The sequence below is a fragment of the Dysidea avara genome, chromosome 8 (genome assembly GCF_963678975.1).
Source record: "Dysidea avara chromosome 8, odDysAvar1.4, whole genome shotgun sequence".
NCBI lineage: Eukaryota > Metazoa > Porifera > Demospongiae > Dictyoceratida > Dysideidae > Dysidea > Dysidea avara.
Window position 1 is genome coordinate 12,807,592 of NC_089279.1, and position 18,673 is coordinate 12,826,264.

General features: G+C 39.4%; 3 protein-coding genes across 6 annotated transcripts in view; 1 reads left to right on the forward strand and 2 right to left on the reverse strand.

Annotated features, from left to right (window-relative positions):
* The window catches only part of LOC136264019 (CCR4-NOT transcription complex subunit 1-like), a 55,574-nt gene that overhangs the window by 8,919 nt on the left and 27,982 nt on the right, over positions 1-18,673 (reverse strand). For 2 of the 4 annotated variants that reach the window (XM_066058693.1, XM_066058692.1), the window contains exons 19-35: positions 15,929-16,051; positions 15,592-15,707; positions 14,337-14,478; positions 13,905-14,075; positions 13,466-13,658; positions 13,076-13,278; positions 12,231-12,355; positions 11,726-11,836; positions 11,520-11,598; positions 11,397-11,474; positions 3,768-3,930; positions 3,617-3,675; positions 3,382-3,531; positions 3,035-3,214; positions 2,198-2,314; positions 1,253-1,303; positions 1,138-1,197 (exon numbers count right to left, since the gene is read on the reverse strand). In XM_066058693.1, coding sequence (XP_065914765.1) covers positions 1,138-1,197; positions 1,253-1,303; positions 2,198-2,314; positions 3,035-3,214; positions 3,382-3,531; positions 3,617-3,675; positions 3,768-3,930; positions 11,397-11,474; positions 11,520-11,598; positions 11,726-11,836; positions 12,231-12,355; positions 13,076-13,278; positions 13,466-13,658; positions 13,905-14,075; positions 14,337-14,478; positions 15,592-15,707; positions 15,929-16,051 — 2,121 coding nt within the window. The remainder of the gene's footprint in view (positions 1-1,137; positions 1,198-1,252; positions 1,304-2,197; positions 2,315-3,034; positions 3,215-3,381; positions 3,532-3,616; positions 3,676-3,767; positions 3,931-11,396; positions 11,475-11,519; positions 11,599-11,725; positions 11,837-12,230; positions 12,356-13,075; positions 13,279-13,465; positions 13,659-13,904; positions 14,076-14,336; positions 14,479-15,591; positions 15,708-15,928; positions 16,052-18,673) is intronic. The other 2 variants (XM_066058694.1, XM_066058695.1) reach the window with 2 other exon arrangements.
* On the forward strand, positions 4,415-8,505 carry LOC136264021 (uncharacterized). The gene is made up of 7 exons (XM_066058697.1): positions 4,415-5,115; positions 5,195-5,638; positions 5,687-5,818; positions 6,240-6,916; positions 6,968-7,070; positions 7,124-7,429; positions 7,475-8,505. The coding sequence occupies exons 1-7, from the start codon at positions 4,654-4,656 to the stop codon at positions 8,441-8,443; spliced, it is 3,093 nt and encodes a 1,030-aa protein (XP_065914769.1). The 5' UTR covers positions 4,415-4,653; the 3' UTR covers positions 8,444-8,505.
* LOC136264023 (ATP-dependent DNA helicase Q1-like) lies at positions 8,279-10,199 on the reverse strand. Its single transcript, XM_066058699.1, has 3 exons — positions 9,728-10,199; positions 9,396-9,678; positions 8,279-9,347 (listed from the first exon to the last, which is right to left on the reverse strand). Exons 1-3 carry the CDS (start codon positions 9,936-9,938, stop codon positions 8,519-8,521), a joined length of 1,323 nt encoding a protein of 440 aa, XP_065914771.1. The 5' UTR covers positions 9,939-10,199; the 3' UTR covers positions 8,279-8,518.

Genomic DNA, 18,673 nt, shown 5'->3' on the forward strand with positions numbered 1-18,673 from the left:
ACAATATGATAGTACTGTATAGTAGGGACCACAAAGGTGTAGGCGTGGTCCATGAAAAAATCACCCAAAAACCAGCCTCACTTTTCTCTGACAATGATGAGGCAGTATTGGTTAGGTAAAACTAAGCCCAAACAAGCTTTCAGATTGCCCCGAAATGAGTTGCTATGGATTTTTTTTTTAATTATTAAATGGAATTTTCTACTGACTAACTGCCACATTTTGCTGTCAGCAAAGATGAATGGGACACAAAGGAGGACACTGGTAAGTCCATGAAGAATTCATTGTATGTACTTCAGTATGCCAAAAGGCACCTCTTGGGCTGAAGCAATGTCAAGCAGTGAAAAAATCAAGCCCGTAGCCCTAGCTGTTATTGAGTTATGCTGGCATCAGTCGGTAGCTTGTAATGACTTCACTTTGTAACGGAAATCATCCGTATTTTTAATAGTGGCTACTTTGATCACAACGTTGTTTTTGAAACAGTTCTTGATTGTAATGCTGTGTAATACGTTGAACATAGCTGACAACAAAACATCACTTCAGATGACAATTGGTAGTTGGGGAGTGCAGTACCATTTCTTTCTTTTGATACGGTATGCGTGGGTTCACCAGTCATATAATTTTATTTTGCAAAAAAGTTAACAAACAAATAAACAAAAAAAATTGGAATTTTTAACCAGAGTAGGGACCATAGCACATCGATAAAAAGTACTGAAACAAGTTGGAGTAGGCCATGATATTAAATCACAGTAGAACAATAAGAAGTGTTATATCCCTACTGTGCTCATGATACCATAATGGAAATGCACAGTAGGGATACAACACTTCTTTTTGCTTTACTGTAATTTAATATCATACACTACTCCAACTTGTTTCAGTACTTTTTATCAATGTGCTATGGTCCCTACTCTAGTTGAAAATTCAATTTTTTTCTGTGTACTTGTATAATTTGTACTTGTCAAACTACCCCATGTCATACTTTCATTATCACGATATCACGATAAAATGTTGTTGTTTTTTTCACTATTGAGATGGTACACAAAGGTTGCACACACACACACACGCATGCACGCACGCACGCACACATATACACACAAACAAACACAAAATACTTATTGTATGTAGATAGAACTTACGTACCCTACTCTCAGCACATGACTCTAATATTTTGGCAACAAATGGCACAACATAGAGCAGATCCTGTGACACAAGGGGATACAAAATGATGGGACAACCTAACATGATGGTCGCTCACTTGTTGTCCTTTATGATAAGCCTCAATAATAATGTCCTTCACTGCTATATCCTATACACAGTGAAATAAACACTTAATAGTTCCATATATGACATCTACAAATTATGCATTAGGTATACATGTAAAATGTATTGTACAGTAAAGCCATTTTATAAGCTGGTTACTTATGGATTAAAAGATTTTGCCCTAAAAACAGGTGACTACTGTATGAGTGATTGTATAATATAAACTCATTACTTTGACATCTTAATTAAGCCTTTATAGAAATGTGACTTTTCTACACAGGTGGCAGCTAAGACAAGTTCCATTGTAGCAGCAAGTTTTCTAATCAGGTCACTGTTCATGCATCTAAAAACGATCACCACTTTTTGTTAAACAGATTGGTATACTCTAATAGAGTGGTCATGATGCTAACAATGGCTATTGAAGAAGTTACTGTGTACTTAAAATACCCACCAGACTAAGAGTATGAAAATCGGCAACTTTATGGAATGGACAAGACAAGTCCTCATACTTACACAGCTTTGCATGTGTAATGTTTAGATCAACAAAATCTTCTCTGGATATACAGTAGACCCTCAGTTATCCAAACCCCTATGTGTCTCAGTCAATGGTGAAAGTGTTCAGATAATTGAATTAACTGAAGTCTATACATTTATACACAGAGCTCTAAATACTCTAATAGAACATACACCTATACTCAAAATACTCTAATAAAGCAGTCATTTCCAACTTCGGATAAATGAGGGTCAGATAACTGAGGGTCTACTGTAAACAGAAAAAATTGAGGCCTGGTGTGGTTTATCTGTTTTCTCCGGCCCTAATGGCACTACCTTCCTCCCAGACATTTCTATCTACCAAGTTTAAAATCTACTTTATAAAGAAGACACATGGTTCTTTGAGTACATAGGTTATGTGGTCTGATGTAAGGAGGGGATAACACACCTCATGAAAGACCGGCTTATTCTTAGCCAGTGTCTGCATTCCTAACCATCGTCCAAGATTCTTCAGAATTGATCTGTCAGAATAACTGTTGACTGACTTGTCCGTCCTTAATATCACCTGTGTATTTAATGGAAAGAAAACATGCAATACACCATACTGCACATATAATGGAATAAATATTATGAGTTTGCTATTGTGTGTATGTTGTATGTGTAACAAACGCATGTGTGACATTTGTGTAGTGCATTTGTAGTGCTCCCGATAAGAATTTTTAAATTGCACTGAGGATAGAAAGTGCTGAGATGCTATTACAAGTGATTTTGTTAGGTTTCTGTATGGCAAAGAGGTTGGCATTGGTACATTAGTGGTCACTCTCTTGGGTGACTTGAATGTTTAATCTCCTAGCAACCAAGAGACAGCTATTTATTGCTAAAATAAACAGGCAACCAAATATGCACACCCTGGGCCTTTGATAGGACACTACGTCCTTCCATGGTCAGACATTGGCTAATTTGTCCAAAATTGTCCAATGTCCGACTGTTATTGGGAGCACTGATTTGTGTACTGCATTCGGTACATATGTGTGTACATGTGGGGTGTGGTACGGTGTATGTGTGCATGTGTGAGCATGCACATGTAGTGTGTGTGTGTGTGTGTGTGTGTGTGTGTGTGTGTGTGTGTGTGTGTGTGTGTGTGTGTGTGTGTGTGTGTGTGTGTGTGTGTGTGTGTGTGTGTGTGTGTGTGTGTGTGTGTGTGTGTGTGTGTGTGTGTGTGTGTGTGTGTGTGTGTGTGTGTGTGTGTACCACCCAAGCAATATTACTCAGCTATTATTGACACCTTGATGTTCCTGTGTGTTTCCTTTAGTACTACTACAAATAATTGTTTCTCATTTAGTGCATCAAGAAAGTTCATGTATAAGGAATGGAAGTTTGGTTCAATGGAGACCCTCTTCATCACCAGGTACTGAGCTACCCAACCGAAATACTCTTGATCCACCACATCTTTGAACTCCTCAACCTGTAAAGGATGTGACAGATGTGTAATGAACAAAACCGCATACATACTCACACTACACATGCGCACACACACACACACGCGCGCACATACACACACACGCATGCGTACACACACAGACACTACACATGCACGCACACTACAACATACACTACAACACACACAGACACCTTTTGTTGCAGGTTACTAGCTGACAGGTTATTAAAGATAAAGTGGGTCTTATCTTGCATAGCTTCCGTTGGCTCCTTTTCACTCTCTTCTTTGTCAGCAGCTACCAGTAGTGTATCGATGTTAGTGGCAGTAGCAATGGAGGGAGGTTGCTATACAGAAAACAAAATTGTGCAACTATAGATGCTCAAATAATGGACATCACACAAACACAAAAGTCACATGGTCCAGCTTTACCTCTCTCTTAGCAGCTCCAGGTGATCCAGCTGGTGGCTTTTGACCGGAGTGTGGAGGAGCTAGAAGTAATAGTGTACATAGTAAACAATGTAACAATATTGACTATGTGTGGGACTATAGCCATCAACAGTACAGTACAAGGTCTACTTACTTGATGAGCCACTTCTCGGGGTTCTGGGGGTTGGTGATAGCTGTGGTGATTGTGGAGTACTGGAGGTGGGGCTGGCTACAGGTGATCTTGGTTGTTGTTGTTGTTGTTGTTGTAGTGACGCAGTTAGACTACTACCAATACTGGCAGCCGCTGCTGCTGATGTCTACAGAAAATAACATAATGATATACAAGCTTCGAGCGCTTGGAGACATGTGAACACAAAATATAGTGAAACCTCATTATGGGACCATTTTAGTGGCTATTATGGCCTCCAAGGTTGTATCCAGAAAAGTTTAGAAGACCAGTTAATGGCCACGGCTACTATGACTTACAGCCTACAGCTACTATGAGAAGGAGGTTGTGTGCAGCAGCCAGCGGTGTTTATATGAATTCACGAATGACTAGCCTTGTTCAATCATCCTTTAACACAGTAGAACCTTCATTATCCGAACACCTGTGTGCCAGTTCAATCATAAAAGTGTTCAGATAACTGAATTTGTTTGGATAAATGAAGCCCATTCATTACTATACAGAGTTCTGTTCAACTACTCCAATAGAACACACATTTACTCTAATAGAATGTTCACCTAATGACGAAATACTCTAATAGAGCAGTCACTAATACTGTTTGGACATAGTCTCGCGTTGCCAGACCCTAATTCTCCGCACGGCGCTTATCGATTGGAAATTATAAGCGCCTGCTCCGAAGGGTCTGGTGACTCTACAATAGACTATCCGTGTTCAGACTTCACCAGCGGCATGGTTGGTGTTGATTGGTTGTGGGTCCACACTGAAGAGGCGTTAATGGAGACTATGTGTCGTCATCGAATTGTAAGGGCTGCTTTCAACGTAGATTTGGCGCGCAATCCAGTCCCGGAATCAAAGGATGGAGCGTTGCTGCCTTTGTCTGTCGCTTGTGACGGACAGTACATCCAAAAGCAAGCGAAGAAAGCTTTACAATGTCAGCTGTGCCGAGTACAAGGTTGTACTTGAAAGACTGAGTCTACAATGTGCCAAGCGTCCATTTTCTTCCTACCAAGAAACTAGCAATCGTGATGCGTACCTATGCCATCGCTGCGTTGATGAAGTCAAGTCGATTGATAAGTTAGAGAGGGCTTTGCAAACGAAAACACAGAAGGTTTTGGACAAGCTAAACCGCTTGACTGTACTTCCTCAATCAACACAAGTGACAATAGGACACAAGAGGCCTATTGTAGCTTCTACAAGCAGCAATCCATCAATGCTTGAGCGACAAAAGAGACCAAGTGTAATTCCACCTCAACAAACTTCTAGTGCCACCAATCCTGGTCAGCCTAACCATCAATCAAGTTCACAAATTGATCTCTCTGTAAGTTACAGTTTAGTTCAATAGATTTTGATAAATAGTTTGTTAAATGCATTAATGATACTGATATTATGTACTGCAGGTAGTGATAGATTATCAATCTGGACCACGTCGCTACAAGATAACAGACCCTCTGCGTAAGAGCTATATTAGAAAGCTGACGTTTAAAAGATACAAGAAACTTGCTGGTCTCTTAGTCAATTCAAGCACTACAGCTAAATGCTTCCGTGATTCCTTTGGAAGAAAGGTCTGCAGTGAGCTGGCAGATATTTGCAGTAAGAAGGCCGATTCACTCTTACGAGATGTCAATGAAGCAGTGAAGCAGTTCAGCTGGGAGACAGTGTGGTTAGAGTTTGAGCGAAGGCTACCTACATTGGTTGGCTTGCTCCAGTTAATATTGCCATCTTCTAGCAAAGCAGTTTTGTGCTTTATTATTGGAATTATTCTGAAGAATAGATCACCACACATGGCTCTCATCCAACGAGCAGTGTCAGTTATGTTGTATGCCCATGGTGCTGGCAAACAGGTACACAGGTACTTTTAATCAATTTTGTGGTAACGACTTCATACATAGGTTTACAAGAGCTTGCAGCCACTAATGGTATGTCTTTCTCACAAGAGAACAATTGCACTTGTCAATCGGCTATCAGAGGACCATGACGCAGATGTTTTATTTTGGGCAGAAGATTTGAAGAGGTTTATCGAGGTAAGTATGTATTGTTAAGGGCCAGACCATTCTTTTTTTTTTATTTGGTTCGGTTTGAGTACCCACACTTGTTCTCAAGATCCCAGTTGTGGCCGGGATATTTTTTATACTCTGTTACTACAATCAATGTAAAAATTACAAAATCATAGCGTTCCTGTTTTTCATTGAAAGTTTGAAATCTGTCTCTTCAATTTAATACTCACGCATAGAATTAATCTCGACCACAACCAGGATCTTGAGAATGAATGTTGGTAATGAACTACTTTCCAAAAGAAGAAAATGGTTAGGTCATGTGAGACTGGTCGGTTTCCTTGATTAAATAACTTAAGTTTACCACATTGCTAATTTTTTTGTGTGAGCTCCTTATAACAACTATGTGTTTAAGGACACATCGTACTCTTTGTTATTCATTATCATTCAGGAGCAGCCAGTACACCATGACATTTTAATAGCTGGTGATGAGATTGACATGGATCAATTCGAATCTCCTGCCCAAGACGAGGATTTTGTGATTGATAGCAACCCAATAAACAGCAGCTCATCAACATCGAGCAGTGACGATGATGTGCCCACAGATGATAGTGAATCATCAGTCATGGGTTCACCAATTGATAGGTCATACACTGTACAAGAGACATCAATGAGTGAGCTGGAGGCTTCCTTTATACCACCACCGCACAGTCCAATCAGGCTTTCAGATGAAGACTGTACCTCTCCTCGACAAACCGAGGAAGTGTATCCTACTGCTGCGGAAAACAGTGTCGATCAACAGATGGTGACAAACTATACTCTTCGAGATGTCCCTGCAAACGATATCACTTGTACTCCCACTCTTAATCCGGGAAACCAGTCTCATTGGTCTGGGTTTAAAATAGTCATTGACAATGTGGATAAAAACTTTCGACCCAGATATCAACGAGTTGACCACCAAACTAAATCTTTGCACTGTGTCCACATGTATGCTTCCAAAGACCGAATTGACTTTTCATCGTTTTCTAACTCTAAGCCGGAACAAGTTAGTGTGACACCAGAGGACATTTTGCCAAATTACAGTGATTTTTCTGGTATAAAGGAGCACTTTAAAGTACTTGTTTCAAGGTTTGCGTCTTTGTATGTTACAAAAAATGTTTATGTTGCTTGAATCACTAGGGTGCTTGTGCAGCGTTTGGAACAATTTTCATCCCAGAAGAGAGATGTTCAGTGGCACTTACCTAGTGCATACAGCAACGAGATGTCAATGAAATCCACCGTAGTACGTTCATCCCAGTTTACTGTTACAGGGTGTTTATTGTCCATATCGTTCAGGTACCACTTGGCATAATTGATCAGAATGAAAACAGAGTTGACGAGATGGCTGAAATATTGGACCAGTTACACAAATACGTCCCTGCTAAGTCGTATGAAGTTACTACACACTTGATTGATGAGGGAGAAGAGTTAGTACACAGAGGATACAACTTTCATCAGATTGCGTGCACAGGTGATCAACTGACAGTAGCCCGTCAGCGTACTGCCAAAGCTGTACGGCACCATTCCGAAGATGAACTAGATCGATTAGAAGGATTGGTTCCATCTGTTGAAGATTGGCATACCAAGCAATTGCTCGTGAAGGTAAAGTTGTGAACACTTTTGTAAGACTTGTATAATTTTATGTAGGTGATATGGAAGTGGCTATATTCGAAGCAGTCATCGACTGAAATAGGAACTCTCTACCAGCTCAAAAACACAATAAACAGAACAAACGTCCCTTCAGATCCCAAAGACAACCTCAATGCTTGTGAAGACTTCTTGGGAGTGGTTTTAGAAGCACACATTGTGGCTGCTGCAAAAACCCTTTTATCATCTACCGAGTATGAGTCTGTCTTTGGTTTAGCCGCATCGATAGTTGATAGCTTTCTTCAGATTGATTTGCCCAATACACAGCCATCTCAAACACAGCAGCCGGGTAGATCAAGACGTCGTGGAACCAGACAACAACCTGTACCAGTTGATGGCGTTCACATTTACGGAACTGATGTCTTAACACTGGGACTCTTGTGGTTGGGATTTAGTGATGCAATTAAGGAAGGTGATGGGGATAAAGTCTTTGTATACTGGAAGTTTCTTCTGTTAGTCTTTAAGAGTGGAGGATGTCGCAACTACTCTATTGAGGCTGTTAAACTGCTTTATCAGACACACACCTTGTCTCCCAGGTTAGCAGCTCAATTGAAGTGGGGAAGGTTTATTAATACGCACAGAAGGCAGGGATGCAATATTTCAGGAGATTTATATTTGGAGCACCTGAATAATAGACTAAAAGGAACTTTGTGTAATCTTGGACCCAACAATAAAACTGATACTATTCAGCAGGCGGCTAAGACTGTTGGTGTGGTGAGCAAGGTGTGCCAACAATTTGAAAAGGAGACGTGTACTGTTAAAGACAGTGATAATCACAAACGCAAGCCATATACACAGGATTTTAACTTGATCTTAGCAATTCTCGAGGAAAAGGATGTGTTCTCAAACAAGCCAAACAGGGCACACAAGAGTTTTGCTCTGACACAAGGACACATGCAAGGTTTTAACGATGATAAGATTCATAAATGGCTACAAGATAAAATTGAAAGTGTCAAGAAATATTATTAAATTATATTGTTTGTAATTTTTTTTTTTACTCAATCAAATTTTACTCAAAGTATATTACTGTATGACTATAAATTGTTATGATTGATAACGATGCACACAGTCTATACAATCACAATTCTTTGCACAGTTGTCACAGCACTGACATTTTGGTGAGATCTCTCCAACGGTGTCTACGTTGTAAAACAAAAACCTCTTGAACAAAAGATTTCTGCGGCATTGTGAAGCATTAGTGCCGTATGATCTCATCTCTGGTGTTACATCTTTTGGCGGATTCCCATAAAACAAACAAGCTTTGGCTGGTTCTCCATCTCTACCAGCACGGCCAGTCTCTTGAACGTATTCCTCAATAGTGCCTGGAGTACCATAGTGAATTACTTTTCTTATATTAGGACAGTCTATTCCCAAGCTGAAAGCTGTAGTCGCAATAACCACTCTTAATCTACTGGTCATAGAAACGAATGATTCCAGTACTTTCTGCTTCATCTTCCTTTTGGAAGCTCTAGTGAACATGTCAACAAGTCTAAAGCGATGTAATCCCTTTGGATAGCCAATAGGCTCGGTGAAACTTGACCCCATCATTATTTCTAATGTACGATAAATGTCACCACAATCACTGTAACTCCGACAAAAAATAATTGTCTTTGGGTATGACACACGATGTCTCATCAATACAGTGGACAAACGGCGACAGAAATCTTCCAGCTTAGGGAGCTTTGCAGTTGAATACAATATGTTAGGAACATTAGGGGACAATCCAATAACTGCAGGGTCATGAAGAGACAGGCGTTCCTTAACTACCTTCAGGGTATCCAATGTGGCTGTTGCAGTCAAAGCCATAACATTCACCGCAATCAAGCTACGTAACTCTCCAAGTTTAGAAAAATCTGTTCGGAATTTATCACCCCTACAAGGACAGTTATGTAGATGACAGAAAACGAAATGGTAAACTCACCAAGTCTTTACACAATGTGCCTCATCAACGATTAAAGCAACCATTCTTTCTTTGTATGCTTCACTGCGCAGCATATTCCTAAAAGCCTTATTGTGAATAATGCTTTCAGGACTAATAAAAACTATTTCAATATTTCCCTCTAACACTCTCTTGGTCTCCTGCCAATCTATTTGCTGCTCACCAACATATGCAGCATTAATCCCCCTGCTCTGTAGCTTGACTGTTAGGTCCACCTCAAGTGATGTTAAAGGACTTATACAAACAGCCAGGCTGCTATTGCAACCTAGCCAAGATAACCACTTTCACCATTATTTATACACCAAAGATCTTACCTTTTATTCTATTAAAGATTGCAGGAAGCAAAGCAAAGATGATAGATTTACCATATCCAGTTGGCAAAGCTACGAACACATCCCTTCCAGATAAAAACGCTGTAATAGCTTCCATCTGTTTTGGCTTAAGTCTGTTTATCCCCATCTGATGAGCAACATCGTCTATCATACTCTCATTAACAGTGGCGGTAGCTTCTGTACTGGCGGTCATTGCAACGGCGTGTCTCGAAGCGTGTTACTCACTGGATTGCGCGCCAAATCTACGTTGAAAGCAGCCCTTACAATTCGATGACGACACATAGTCTCCATTAACGCCTCTTCAGTGTGGACCCACAACCAATCAACACCAACCATGCCGCTGGTGAAGTCTGAACACGGATAGTCTATTGTAGAGTCACCAGACCCTTCGGAGCAGGCGCTTATAATTTCCAATCGATAAGCGCCGTGCGGAGAATTAGGGTCTGGCAACGCGAGACTAGTTTGGACAATCGAGGTCCTACTGTGCTATCATTTATTTTAACTTCTCTCAAAAATGCTATTTCCTTACTTAAAACAACTCCTTTGCCTGGTAACATGTCTCACATCAGTATAATATTATTCAGATACAAGCTGCGGCTCTTATCCAAGGGAAGCTCTATGACAATAATTCTATGCTGTGGAGCGGCTACTATCTGGGGGCAACCATTAATTGGTCAAATACAGTACCTGACTGCTCTATTAGGGTGTACCCAACTTCCATGATACAAATAATTATTTCTTGATTTCAAATTACCAAGGACACTATCTTGGTTGCCTCGACAGTAGTTACACTGCTGTCCTCAATAATGGGATACTTTAACTGATGAGTTTGAATTCTTATGTGTTTGGGATAGAGCTTAGAAAATTCACTATCACGATAGATATTGAAGTATTAATCACGATACAATAATATCACGATAATTACACTTTGAATGTTCTTCAGTCAAGTTCCAATATTCAATGCACGTTAAGCATAATTAACACCATCATTGATTACTATTTGCTTGATTTTCTTGTAAGTACATCAATTAGGTAATTAATTGCGTGGGCGGCCGATATTTCTATAATTTTTGTTACAGCCTGCAGCCAAACTTTTCCATGATAAAGCAAGCCAAGTAGTTATAAAACAGCTAAGCCAGCTTCTCAAGCAGCATTTTTAGTGGAATTCTAGACCCTTCGCAAAGCGATCGACTAATTGCGTGGGCAGCCGATAAATATACACAGCTTGTTATAGCCTTGCAACCAAACATTTCGCGAATAAGCAAGCCTAAAGAGTTACAAAACAGTTAAATAAACTTGGTAGCAATGTTTCTAGTAATCTTACAGCAATATTGCGATAGTAAGCTGTAATTATCATATCACGATAATGATTTTTTGATCGCGAGTATCGAACTATCGATATTATCGCTCAGCACTAGTTTGGGATCTACTGAACATGAACAAAATAGAAATCGTGGCCCTAAAGGCAGGTTTCATTGGACAGTATATCTTTTTGGTAGGAAATAATTACAATTTGGTAAATGAAACTGTTTGTTTCAGGATGCAGTGATACATTTCCCATTTTAGCTGTAGATTCACTAAAGAGTAAGACAAAATCAAAGAGTACAAATACTACCCAAATCACAATAAATACACATACACACTACCTCACCTGAGAGAAAGGTCTGAATGAGGCTCCACTCGGAGTACCATCCATATTGAGTAGTAACTGTTGACCATATTGAACACACTACAACAATAGTATTAGTACTAGTAATAACTACTGGTAGTGTACCTGTTGGAGGTGTAGTGGGAACTGACTGAAGTGAGGAATATTAGTGATCTCCCCACAATACTCCGGCCAGTCCTTCAACCTGTATAGTAGTAACATCAAGGGTTAATATCAGCCTACTAGCCTCTGAATATCTCCATATACCATTATATACACATGAACATGTATAGTATATTATCTTTTTACACAGCTATTGTGATTTGACTTACTTTCCCTTGAACTTGTCCAGTGCTGCTATACCAAACATAAACATCCTGTTACTAGGAGGTTTCTTCAGTGCCTCTAGTACACACTTCAACCCTATCTTGAACATCATGTACCTGTGAGGGGGTAGCAGTGACACACAAAAATACGTATACTCTGTATGCATGTGCATACATAGCATGTGTAGTGTGTGTAACAAGTGTATTTTGTGTAGCATGTGTAGTGTGTAGTGTGTGTGTGTGTGTGTGTGTGTGTGTGTGTGTGTGTGTGCGCTGTATTGTGTGTGTGTGTGTGTGTGTGCGTGTGTGTGTGTGTGTGCTGTATTGTGTGTGTGTGTGTGTGTGTGTGTGTGTGTGTGTGTGTGTGTGTGTGTGTGTGTGTGTGTGTGTGTGTGTGTGTGTGTGTGTGTGTGTGTGTGTGTGTGTGTGTGCGCGCTGTATTGTGTGTGTGTAGTGTGTGTGTGTGTGTGTGCACGCACGTGTGTATTGTGCACTACTCATCAGTACATACGGGACTAGTCCCTGGTCAATGATCCCTCCAAATAATTGGCCGGTAATACGAAGCTCTTTCTCAGGAAATCCTGGGAAGTACTTGTATTCCTCAAACATCCTCCGCACCATTGAAGTGAACAATTCCTGAGAGAGAGAAGGATGATAGTACACTGAATATCAACAGTAAAGCTCAATAAGAATAAAGTAGAGTGAAGATTTGAAATCTTCTGGGTTATTGCTGTCCTCTTTTAAATGCTAAATGTACAGTATAGATTTAATGCAATGCTACACTCACATGTGGGTGAAAGTCACAACAAGTATCTCTTGAGAAACTTGTGAACAGGCCCTCAAGCGAACTTGAGCTATCAGCTATGAATTATTATACAGTAAATATACACAGGTGCAGCACAAATTGAACCAGTACCGCTACTTTTAATTAATGCCCCCTCGGCCTTATTCAAGGATGGACAAAGCGTTTCCACCTTCAGCTGTTTTGTGTCTTAGGAGCACTGAAACCAGGTACCTAAATATTAGTAGTTGTATAGTAATTGTATCACTTGTGCTACAAAATTGATAATTGCGTAGTTGAATTGAGCCTTCAAGAGCTTTAATTTAGTTGCCACCTAGAGCTGCTTTACATATTGTCTAGTATTAGACATTCAAGGGACTGTACTGTACTGGATATATGGCTACATTTGTAACTCATTAATAGTGGAGCAAAAATATGTTGCAGACCTCGGAAGTGGTAAGGTTTTTACACTTAATTAGTCACTGCCGAGTTGCTATTTCACCCTTGAGTGCAGCAATGCATAAAATCTGTATTGTATTTGGATGGTGTGTTCTTAATCCAGTAAGTCAACTGACCTTTTCTTTTTGGATAGTAGATGACCGAAACTGTTTCAAGATCTCCAATAACTTATCGACGGTCATGTAGCCACTGTAGAGAGCCTCAAAGAACTGGTGAGTCTCATCACTGGCCAACTGTTGTGGTTGCTGTTGTTGTTGTTGTGGTTGTGACTGTTGAGGTTGTTGTTGTTGATCCATCTCCATACCAAATGATAAGGAGTCTAATAGAAGGGATATATACAGAACATCAAACTATTCCTAACTAACTACTAACTAACAAATAAGTGTGTGAAATGTCTCTTCAAGATATACTAGTAACCTCTGTACCAACAAACAAAGGTTTACACACAATGTATTACTATATTTATACACCAGATAAAAATTCACACAATTGACTATGAATTTTACCTTTTGGAGTTTCCTTGGTCATGCCAAACCCAATGGGGAGGTTTTGTTGGCCGACTGGTTGACGGATAGGTAGAGTTGCAGGTTTCTGCAGACCCATGGGTGGGGCTCCAGGCATCATACCAATAGGAGTGTCCTGACCAGGACCGGGTGCCATGAAGGAGCGACCACTATCAGTGGGACCAGGAAATAAGCCCTACAAAATATGACCAATAAATTATCAATGTGGCCATATTCACAGGGTGCAAAAAATAGCCACCTCTTAGAGACATTACCTCATTATAGTGGCCATGTCAAGTAGGTAAAAACATGGTTAAGGTGTACCTAAGGCCACATTCCTTGTGGTGCATATTTCACAATTTCAAACATATGCAGTCATATCACAAATAATTCATCAGTTCTTCTAGTTGAGTTCTGGATATCACGACTAATGACTACTCACTTGTGCCTGCATTGGCATTGGCATTCCAAACCCATAAGAGTTCTTGGCTGGTGAGGTACCGATGGCTGAGCTCATTCCTTCCCCAATAGCTCCTGGTACTGTAGTGAATGAGGAGGGAACACCAACACCTGTGTCCAGTGGTGTGAAGGCTCCTCCATGAGGTTGATCAGACTAATAAGAAATTACAGCTGAGTGAACATAAAAGCAGGTAGTGTTGAAACATGATTGTAAATAACTACAATGTGTATACTTGTTATTACATGAATATACTATCAAAGACTAACTCTATAGCTTAAACCACATACAGTACACAATACACTACATGCACACTACACTGTACACACACACGCATGCACGCACGCACGCACGCACGCACGCACGCACGCACGCACGCACGCACGCACGCACGCACGCACACTACACTACACATACTGGTGTATTGATCATGCCAAAACTAGTTGGATCAGCAGCATCTGATGGTTTAACAGGTCCTCCCATTGGCTGTAGTTTCGGTATGGGAGCATGCACCTCTATTAGTGCCTGTAGTTTACCAGACCACCCAGCAGATAATACTCTACAATAACAAGAATAGTACTATTAAATGAGAATAAGAACTTGTACCCTCAATTAACCAAATCTTAGTTATAGAAATTGTCTGAATAGTTGAACCTGACTGTATTTTTTTTTTTTTTACTGTTCTCACTGTATACATTACATTAGAATAATTTGGCAAATCTAAAGTGCAACGTTCTTTCAAGTTGAAGAGATTGGAAATTGAGCCACATAAACATCAGTACAACCTCATTGCCATATTACATAATGTGATGGTCTTATTAAGCAGTTCATGAGTCCTCTAAATGTAACATGATCAGTACACTCAAAATGGTTTCAAAGTGAGGCAGTTGTGGGTACAGTGGAGAAATGACTATAGTATGTGCAAGTTGAGATGGATCTTGGAAAATAGCTGAAAATTAAAAGTGGATTTTTTGTCAAGAGAGCAGCCAACCAGATGATTAATGGTGACAGCAAAAGTGTCAACAACAGACACGTACAGTTTGGGTCCATCACAAGCTCGAGAAAGAGCTGTAATGGACACTGCACCTTTATGGATTCTCTAAGAAATGTTTGGTGGATATTTTATTATTGGCCATGAATATTATGTTGGACATTTGAACAAAAAGATTTTGATATATATTTTTAACAGATCAAGCAGTACTACAAATGAGCCAAATTTGAAGATTGTGTGTGGATCTTCAAATTTGGATATTCATGAGTTATTCATGAGTTATTAAATGTTTTTGAGGATCCAGCTCAACGTGTACAGAACTAATATGGAGCAAGAAGTGTCTACATAACTGAAAAGTATGAAATAAAAAGCCATTTATTTATATATACAAAACCTTATTCAATTACTCTAACAGAACATACAAACTACTCTAATAGAACAGTCATTATGACATTTTGTTGAAGTATTCCAATAATCAACTCTCCACTGTATTAATGATTTCTTATAGAGTCTTGTGTGTTTGTTTCAATGTGGAACTATCACACAGTAAGTACTTTTAGGCACAAAAATTTACAAAATTTGCAAACCAAGTGAAATAATTCCTGATGAAGTCTATCAAATAATTTCACATCACACCAACACAATCACAGTTGATACTATTTTAAGAGATATCTCACTCACCCAGTGTAAGGTTGTAAACAAGCTAGTATGATGACAATATTCTCCCTGGTCAGGTTGGGTCGAGGATCGTGATCCTTCTTCACTAAGAAGTTGATACAAGCTACCACAAATGGCTCCTATAGGAAGATATCAAAACACAGTACAGTAAGAGAGTGGAGCTGTAGATACTACAATCAAACTGTACAACAAATGATATTCAGATAAGGATATTAAGGACCACATACTATAGCGGATACCATGATACTTTAACTAAGTGTACAGACTACAAAGTTATTCTCATATACAAGTGCCCACATTAACAGGCTTCCCTGCACAGCATACAGTTATGGTATAGTACCTGATGAGATTTGATCCTCTCAGACACCCACATGTCTAGCTTGAGGTAGTCTCTACGAGCTGCCAGGCAGGCAAGGTCGATGACAAATGGGAACTGTGTAGCCTTCAACATCAACATCAAACACTAGAGGGAGAACAGTACAACATATAACTTAAATGTGTAGTGTGTGTGTGTGTGTGTGTGTGTGTGTGTGTGTGTGTGTGTGTGTGTGTGTGTGTGTGTGTGTGTGTGTGTGTGTGTGTGTGTGTGTGTGTGTGTGTGTGTGCGTGCGTGCGTGTGCGTATGCACATCCTTTAGTGAAAAAAAGTACAGTGAAAAATCTTTGTATTGTCCTTCCCTTTGCTTTTAATAATTTACAATAAAATTAGTCTATTAACTGTTTGAAATTTCATACTTGGTGTATCCCTTCACAAATATTTGTAACTGTCTCATCTATTATTATACTCAGAGTTGGGATAGTTACTTTAGAAAAGTAACTAGTTACTAGTTACACATTACTTTTATCCCACGTAACTTAGTTACAGTTACTTTTCAAAAGGTAACTAAGTACTCTAGTTACTAGTTACTTTCGTATATAAATTATGACTTGTTTTTAGCTTTTGTACTCAGATATGCATCATTAAGGGATGCAATACATATGTACACTTAAAATAACAATTCTGTGGCTATTTCAGGTCAGTTCTAATTATTGCTACGTCTGTTACTCAAGCTGAATCATAGAGAACAGTACACAGAATCTATCTACTTAATGTGGCTGTAGCATATATGGCACAAAAATTGAAGTGCTCTTGCTTTTAAAGCATGATTAGTTATAGTTACAATGTAATTATTGTAATTAGTTACTATTGTAATTTAGTTACTTTTCAGACAATTACTCCTAGTTACAAGTTACTAGTTACAAAGCAAGTAACTAGTTATATTACTAGTTACTTTTAAAAGTAATCAGTTACGTAACTTAGTTACAAAAGTAATTAGTTACCCCCAACTCTGATTATCATCCTAATATCTTTTGGTCATAGGTTTCTTTAACAATAGAAACCCAGCAAAAATTCTTATTACTACATAATCTCATGAGGATGAGTTTATAGTTCCCTAGTGTTCACTCTCATTATTTTATAAGTAATAGTTAGACACTCGCAATAGGTGCCTTCGAGGATTTAAAAACCTGAGGTGACGTCACCAATGTTTTTTAAATCCTCGAAGACACCTATTGTGAGTGTCTAAGTGTTTTAGACAATGGCGTAGAAGCAGTGAGTTAGTATAGAGAGTTCCCATTGTAAACACCTAGGGTATTTCAGCGAGCAAAAGATGTGAGGTCGCGCAAGCTCGCGCACAAGCCATGAAGCGCGAATAACTGAAGGTTTGTAAAGTCGATAAAAAGTATGTTTGAGGCATTATAGATACGTGTGAATGGCAGCAAATGGGAATAGCCAGTGCCAACATGGCTGTCTTGCATGGTCTACAGAGCGTGCTTTAATATGGCGAAGGCCACAAACTGAATTAATGGCTTGTACCACGATGGTCTATCAATCCGCTGAGCTACCCACGATAACAGCGTACCTGAGTGTAATTTCTTTGTAATAATCTGCTCGCAATCGCTTGGTGTTTACTGATGTGCGAAATACTAATTGTCCACAAAAGGCTAATTGCATTACTGTAGGCCACATTGTGGTTGTAAACAACTGTCGGGTGTCTTACCAGTAAGACACCTGATACCAGGTTTCTTCGCAAATAAGAGACCTCCACACATCAAACGAAACGCTGCATGCCATTGTCTAAGTATAGGTTAGGAATCTAGACCGAGGCTCTCCGTGGTTTCTAAAACACGAAGAGCCGAGGGCGTGGTTCCTAACCGACTTAGAAAATGCAGGCATTATATATATATATCGCTATGTAGGTGGAACCATTGTGGGATTGAGTTACATGTCGTTTCAAAATAGTCACAGTGTTAAAACAAGTCATGCGACCATGGCCACTAATAGAGAAGATTGAACGTGTTTTCGAATTAAAGCTTGTAACTAGCTACATTATCGCTACTTCTGTTAGCTGGTGGATCAAACAAAGAGTGATAGCTACTGTGACAATAAAGTTAAAGCCAGCACTACCAAGGGTTTAAAGTAAGTGGTAACATTGTTGTCAATGGTTAATAATACTTGGTCTGGTGCTAGGCCTTCTGTGACTAAGCCAGTATATACACGATTTCACACCTACATAACTTTTTTTACAAGAAACAAATAAACATTCTACAAGAAAGCTTACCTATTTAGTTCTTTTAATAGGGAGTCCACTCAAAGTACAGTAAAAGCATATTAAACAGGCTTGAAACATTGACGGGCATTAAATAGAACTCCACTATATTTCTGGAATTCTCCGCTTATGATAGCAAACGTACCTACAACGTTATAGTCTAGCTCCCATAATCGAATTGGCGTAGATGTGCTTATAAAAGGAATGGAGTAGGTCAAGCTCTGTCGGTCTATGGGCTCTTAGCCTGTATATGCTTTGCAGAGCATGCATAGCAAATCAATGATCAAAAGTGAGATTTGCAATGCTGAGGTCTACCTGCTAGCAGGTTTCTAACTAAGTTAGTTAGAGACCTGCTAGCAGGTTTCTAACCGTTTTAGAAACCTACTAGCAGGTTTCTTTGTGGTTTTTAAAGACCTCATTATCTGCCAAAGATCAAAGCATACTATGCATAGCATTTTCTAACAACAGTTATAAAAATGACTTGTGGGTTTTGGTATC